Raw genomic sequence first — 7,497 nt, 5'->3', positions numbered from 1 at the left:
TGTGGTCGAACTCTTGATACCAGCCGTGCAAAGGGCGTGGTAAGGCCACCTAGAAAGCCGGCAATGCGCTAGCACGATACCATGGTGTTCTTCTAAAAAAGCGACTCACGATGTGCTGCAAGGACACGCAGCTAGCCTCGAGGGTGCGTTGTGCACTGGCCCCCCTTTGAAGCATTACTTTCTGGTTGTACCGAAGGGACGATGGGATTGGCGGCATTGGAAACGGTTTAGCGGTTCGAGGATGTAGTCCTGCCTCCCTCGTTTGCTGTTGGAGGTGGTCCCTAACCCCGCACTTCCTGGACGTCCAACCCAGGAAGTCTGTTGAGCAGATTCCCCCTCCATAGCAAGAAAAAAATACACACACATTTGCTCAATTCGTTTGGTATATGTCACTATGGGTTCCGAGCCATTTATCAAAAGTTCGGTTTTGTAGTAATCCTTCAACAACAAAAAACAAAAATATGAACCAATGAAAAAAAGAACATAATAAAACTATTTTTGAAAAAAATTCTGTTTTATTATGGGGAGTTTATATTTCTGTCGTTATGGCAGTATGTAAATAAAAACATTGCAGACGACCGGCTACTACGGCAGACGAACAACACGCGTTTTAGTGCATGAAGTGTGTGATCCAGAATGAATTGTATAACAAGGACAGTGCGAATCGTGATAAATCAATCGATTCTCATCACCGGTAGAGCATCGATATTATCAATGAACCGAATATTTCCGGTGACGCGTTACGCAAGCAGTTCGCAGAGGGTGATGTCCAAGTCGTTATTGCAGAAACGAACGCCCATAATCAGCAACACTGTTGGGAAGCAATTGCAGAAAATTTCATCATCTGTTATCAACCTGCACGAAAATATTCCGCCGAAGAAACGACCACGACGAAGGCGAGAAGACGAGTTTACTAAACTGGCCAACGGATACCTCACGGTGACAGCATTTGCAACAGCAAAAGAATACGACTTGGAGCGCCTGCTAGCCGCTCTGAAAGACCAGAACCTGTATGAGCCGAAGCAATTCCTGTCTAGCGAGGACAACGACGTGGATCCGGATGTTTTGCATGTCATCGCAAAATATAAAGTTGGTGATGAATCGCGCGATGTGTACTTCTTCCGTGAAGGTACCGTGGTGTTGTGGAACTGTACCGATCTGGAGAATAACAACATTCTGCGCTTTTTGAAGCAATTCGAAGAGGTAAAGATAATTAACTGATCTAATGATCCCTTTCCTTCCCATGATTGCATTTTGGATTTGTCTAAGAAAAACATTGTTAACTGTACATAATAATTAGGATAATGAATTCAGATAAGGTAGATTATGTGATGCTGAATGGGAAGGAAAGCTGCTGAATGTGGGAACCAACTTTTTCATATAAAAATTATTCCAGGATCCATATGAAGAATCCACGGTTCTTGAGGAGAGTGAAGCGATGTTGTACAACACCATTGATAGTCCTGCTCGGTTGAAGAATAACAGCTTTTACGTTTCGACAAATGATGATGCCGGTTTAGAAAAGTACACGTTTTCGAATGCCATGTCCCATTCGGTGAAGCTCGGAATTTGGGAAGCTGCCTTGGAGCGATACATCGAATCGATGGCATACGTAACAGAGGACCTCAAGAAAGGGAATAAAATAACAATTTCCCGCCCTGAAATGCTGCGAAAAACGGGCGAATTGTTCGCATTCCGCCATTTGATAAATCTAAGTTCAGATCTTTTGGATGTGCCGGATTTCTACTGGGATCGCGAACAGTTGGAAAATCTATACCAACAGACAAGTTCGTACTTTAGCATAAATCGCCGGACACGGGTTATGAACGAGAAATTAAACCACTGTGTAGAGCTGGCGGATTTGATAAGTTCAAACCTAAACGACAAGCATCATATCCGACTGGAGTGGATGATAATTATCCTGATTATGGTTGAAGTGGGATTTGAGATTCTACATTATGTAGATAAGTTTACGTAAGGTAATCACCTTAAACGTATAAATACAGAAATATAGTCAAGACCTACAAGATAATTTTTGTTTTAAGTTCAGCGTAACAGTAAGGGAGTGTCTCCGGTTGTCAGCCTAGTTGCGTGTTTCGCTCTTTTTTCGAATCAACATTATGCAAGAATATTAACATCATAGGAAAGCTACAGACTTTTGCTGAATTTTCTCCGAGGAAAAAAAGTGCGGTTACTTTTATGGAGTGTTAATTTTTGGTCAAAGACATGTACTCCGTTGTAAGCAAATTTTTCAAGCCGCTAGAAATGAAAAAACTACGAAATAATATGCTTAGGGAGCGTCCACAAATTACGTAACGCTTAGAGGGGGGAGGGGGGGTTGGACAAAGTGTGACGACCCATACATAATTTTTAGATGCTTCATACAAAAAGTGTGACATAAGGGGGAGGGGGGTTGAAAATGCCCAATTTTTGCGTTACGTAATTAAAGGATCTTCCCTTATGAATGAATTATTCACTTCGAGCGTGCTTACAGCGGCTACTAGGAGTTAACTTTCTGAAATTGCCACCCGGGGCAAGAAGAGCACCCCATAATTATACAATAATACACAAAATAGGTACGAAAATTCTTTTGTACAACTTACAATTATGATTTAAAATGCGCTGAATCTGGTGAGTAACGAACATTATCAAATTTACTGAAATTTTTAAATGATTTCTGTTATTCAATGTGATTTTGATGCTATCGAGCTTCCATTTGATTTTTCTGACTTTATCAAGGATAGATATCTCAAATGAAGAATTCAATAAAAAGATAATAGATATGAACATAGTTCAAAAAACCAAAATTATCCACCTAGCAGTGATGATGCTGGGAAAAAAACAATGATTTTTCAATAATTCCGAAATGCAATGACCAATCGGGCCATTTTTCAATAGCAAAAAACATTTTCAAAATGGGACCGCATTCTTTGTCGAATGCAACTTGTTGCGAGTAAATCGCATAATGCTAAGTTTTAAAAATTGTGTCTACACAATTTGTACACACACATACATACATACAAACGGACATCACCTCAGTTCTTCGAGCTGAGTCAATCGGTATATAACACTAAACTGCCGTTCTAAGCATAACTGTCCCATGCACATGGACAAATTTGCGTATTTGGAATACGATATTTTCAAGCGAAACATCAATTGAACATAAGAAATCGCAGCAAGCCATGCGCGGGGACGGTAGCTTTTAAATTTGCTGTCACGATTTTTGTTCGTTTCCGCAAAAAATGTATTCGGCTGATATAAATATTTTGCATATGTACTAGAAGAAAAAAGTTTAAGTTATTTGAAGTTTGAGATTTACGAGTTTGGTGACTTTTAATCAAGTGTATTCTTAATTGAGCATGCGAAATCGTTTGTGTAGTTTGAATACGGGGATGTATTTGGTGAAAATATGTATGAATGTGTGATAATACCAGGAAAATATGGAAGAATTTCCGGGAATAGCGCTGAAAGAGTAGTGATTTTTTTTGTGGACACTAGTTGTGGTCTTCTCTTCCTCAGTTCATTTATCCGGAATTGGATCAATTTGATGAGATTGTTTCAATTGGGCTTATTCTACGAGTCGAGTGACGTGAGGTGAGTCGATTTCAGCAATTCTCACGTGAGGTGACCATGTTATTCAAATGGGGCTATACGACTCTTCTCACGTCATTCGAGCATTCTCACGTCACTCCACTCGTAGAATAAGCCCAAATATGTTGTTATATGATTCCAAAACTGAATACGCGCTGGATTGAAAATCCGGAAGCTTGTTTATGGATCCATTATCTAATTGACAATGATAGCATAAACAGACGGGGCTTATTGCATGTGAAAGTGACCTCGGACTGGACGTGAGTTACCAGGCAGTCTGAAATGGGTCACTGGAGCTGCAGTAGAGCTAACACCTTCTAACTCCCGGACTAAAGCTGACTTTATTAAAGACAGCTTTCTTCCATAATATCACTGCCGGACAGTGGGGTTAGATTGAAGATACACACACACATACACACAAACATCAATTGAACATAATCCCTAGAAGTGCAAGGATGTGTCATCCGTTTTAAATAAATTCAGCACATTTTTGATATAATTTTCGGCCCTCACTCGTCCTGCCCCGAGGCCATGTCGCCCAATATGATGAATATAGGCATCATAAAAACACCTTTTTTAAAACCAGTTTATAAGATACTGAAACGTCATTTAATTAAATGCTTATTCTAGACCAACATTTGGAAAGGGCGTAACAGCCAACATTTATTCCTTCTGATTATTCGTGTACATATAAAGCCATATATGTAGACGAAGAATCAGAAGGAATAAATTTTGGCTTCTACGCCCTTTTCAAATGTTGGTCTAGTATTGATACTTATGTCAAAGGCAGGTCATAATAAAGGCGTTTCATGGACAAATCCGCAGAATTCTAAGGCGTTTCACTATTTTACAAAGGTTACCGGTTATGGTGGCCATCTTGCCCCACTTTCCCCTCTGACGAAACACGGGTGTAGAGACTAGGATATCATCACTGTTCAAGTAATAAATCAAAAGTGTTGAAGACCCAAAACGTTCGGAATAAAGAGGAAAGTGTTTATGTCTAATTTATTTCTTAATATTTATAGAATGCAATGTGTGTTAATGTTATACAAACAACATAATACATCACAAACAGACACGTTTATTGATTGATCTCGATCTCCACATCGGACCACATAATATCGCTTTCGGATCCAAGGTCGTTCTGGGCGCTATGAGGAATTTCTATCATTTCAAGTGGGTTATCTTGCATATCACTGCCTTCCTCTACCATCGATGATTCCAAATAGGATGAACCTGGAACGCCACTAGCACCACCCGCGCTTTGACCCATTGCCAATAGTCCTGCCATTGCGCAACGATTTGTTGGATCGAGACTGTGTAGAAGACAAAAATATATTATTCTGTTTGAACATGTCGCATGTATGTACTCCGAACTTCAATTGGTGTTAAACATATTATAATTAAAGGAAAAAAAAACTAAAAATACTAACTTCAATGCAATGGTATAATGCTCCAATGCTCCGGAATGGTCCTTGTCATTACTCAAAAGATCCCCCAGCATGGCGTGGAGCTTGCAGTTTTGAGTAAGCGAAGCGTGCTTCTTCAGCAGTTTTATGCAGCTGGATGCATCATTTTCTTGGCGGTACAGATCGGCCAACAGGTAGACCGCCGGCAAATAATTTTCGTTCATTTCCAGAGCCTTAGTAAATAATGTTTTAGCTTTTGCCTTCGTGGTGTCGTCCTTCAAGTAAGTTCGTCCCAAAAGCTGAAATTATGTGTTTAGAATATATATTTTCTCCCCTTACATCAAATAACGAGAATCTATAGAACTCGTCATGAACTTCAAAAACATTTTTTTACAAATCCGATTATTTTGTTTAGATGAGAGATCTCTATGATTTTTTACACCCTTGTTATATTATAAGAGATAAAGGCATAGCTTCTATTCTGGATAGTCTTTAGTCCTAATACTATGTTCTCACTAGGGCCTTGTAACATGTTATTCAACTTCTTAATCTCTTAATAAGCTTTCTTTTTAACGACAAACAACCTTGTTATTCAAGCCATTGTTTAAACATGGTATGAAACTCATTTTAAAGAACATAATTATTGGTGGAATATAACCATATTTACAAAACTAATTGAAGGACGTAGAATTCAAAGCCAACTTACCACGAGGAGTCGTGGCGTTTCTCCGATAGCTTTAAGGGCCTTCAGTGCTTGGGCCTGCGCCTCCCGGAGACGATTCATGTTCAGATAGGTGTCGACCAGAACCTTATGCACCTCGTAGCGATAAGGAGCAAACTGCTGAGCAAAGCGTAGGTGGGCTATCGCCTCCTGATACTTCTTCAGTTGCAGCAGGATTTCCGCCTTTAGAATCAGCGCTTCGGCATTCTTAGGATTCAGGAAGCACGCCTTTTGCACAAAATAAACCGCTTTGTCGTACTTGGCCGTGGAGTAGAGATACTGAGCCATCACAAACCACATTTCCGATGAGTATTCCATTGGAAAAGTGGATGTGGGTGCAATCATTTTTTCAAGTTCATTCATTTTCTTCTTTTTAGCCATTAATATTGCCAGAATTTGGATTCCGTTTTTCATGTAGGGATACAAGCTGTGAGCTCGTTTCAAATAGGTGTAAGCATTCTCATACTCGCCGTTATGGTAATAGCATTCGCCAATCTGAACCAAAAGCTGATGATAGTTGGACAAGGATGTGTTTGATTCAATAGACCGAAAAGTTTGTATAGCCTCTGAGTATTTCCTATTCTGCATGTGAGCATGGGCTTTTATCCAGTTGCTCAGCCAGTCACTGCACTGGGGTGCAAGAGTTGCATCGAGTATCAGCGTATTAACCTCGATTCCGTTTGTCCCCAACGACAATAATCCTTCAACAGCTTCGAAAGCAAGAGGACAATCTTTCAATACTTCTTTATATGTGCCAATAGCACTCCTTTCGTGGCCGTGATTATGATACAGACGACTCAGAAGCATGTTTACTTTTGGTGTCCGCTGTTTGATGGAAAGCGATTGCAACATTACGATAGCATCCCGGAAACGTTTTATCTCGATTAAACATCTAGCTGTTTTGTATTTTATTTCAACCTCTGAGAAAATATCCGGAGGATTCTCGTTTCCTTTACCAATAGGAGATTTGGTTTTTGGCAGATTCCGCTTGGCTTGCAGTGCCTGACGGAAAACTCCCTCTGCTTCTCGATATTGATGCTCTTGGAATAGTGACTCTGCATAATAAATTAGAGTCGAAAAGTGCTGCTGCGCCGTTAACACGGATCTATTACTGTCAAACACGGCCAGTATTAGGTTGGACTGAAAGTATTTGATTACAATTAAGTTTTTTTTCGATAGACAATAATTACAAAACAACTTACCAACGTCCTGGTATTCGAGTACAATTCGTATTCGAAAAGACTTTTTAAATGATCAAATAATGTTCCCATATTTCTAAATCAATAAACAATATATTAATTGTACGGATCAACAATATTCCACAAGAAATTGTATTTTGTATGATACACAAAGCTGCTAGAAACGCAAATCAAAATCGAACTTTTGTATTTTGGAGTAAACCGTTTGTCAACAGATAGAAAGTCAATAAAATTTAATAACGAAATGCACATCCCTCACAGTACGCGATCTGTCAATTTGATGTTGCACGGTTATCACAGTTTATTCAAAAATGTGTTATCGCCAAATGTAATCTAATGCAATGTACACACTGGTCAAGCAATTTGACCAACATTGACTCCACTTCTCGTTTATTCCAGGGGGAGAAGGCGGAGCACTGAATCCCTCCCCAACATGTGCGACATCTGGATTTGGTTCTAAACTGTAAACAACAGTGTTAATTCTCTACCACCTTTTTGTTATGGCGAGTCAATTTTTATGCACACTTTTGTTTTCGATATTTTATCAAAATTAAACACACAATCATGCAGCAATATA

The 7,497-nt window shown here is 39.5% G+C and overlaps 2 protein-coding genes across 2 annotated transcripts; one reads left to right on the top strand and one right to left on the bottom strand.

Annotated features, from left to right (window-relative positions):
- Window positions 1–557: 557 nt before the first annotated feature.
- LOC134219572 (required for meiotic nuclear division protein 1 homolog) lies at window positions 558–2,032 on the top strand. The gene is made up of 2 exons (XM_062698348.1): window positions 558–1,203; window positions 1,397–2,032. The coding sequence occupies exons 1-2, from the start codon at window positions 637–639 to the stop codon at window positions 1,976–1,978; spliced, it is 1,149 nt and encodes a 382-aa protein (XP_062554332.1). The 5' UTR covers window positions 558–636; the 3' UTR covers window positions 1,979–2,032.
- A 2,531-nt stretch (window positions 2,033–4,563) lies between these two features.
- Window positions 4,564–7,166, bottom strand: LOC134219566 (anaphase-promoting complex subunit 7). Its single transcript, XM_062698338.1, has 4 exons — window positions 6,924–7,166; window positions 5,707–6,861; window positions 5,025–5,299; window positions 4,564–4,907 (listed from the first exon to the last, which is right to left on the bottom strand). The coding sequence occupies exons 1-4, from the start codon at window positions 6,990–6,992 to the stop codon at window positions 4,673–4,675; spliced, it is 1,734 nt and encodes a 577-aa protein (XP_062554322.1). The 5' UTR covers window positions 6,993–7,166; the 3' UTR covers window positions 4,564–4,672.
- Between the last annotated feature and the right edge of the window lie 331 nt (window positions 7,167–7,497).

The sequence above is a fragment of the Armigeres subalbatus genome, chromosome 3 (assembly GCF_024139115.2).
Source record: "Armigeres subalbatus isolate Guangzhou_Male chromosome 3, GZ_Asu_2, whole genome shotgun sequence".
In the NCBI taxonomy this organism is placed as follows: Eukaryota; Metazoa; Arthropoda; class Insecta; order Diptera; family Culicidae; genus Armigeres; species Armigeres subalbatus.
This window is presented reverse-complemented; position numbering and strand designations above follow the sequence as displayed.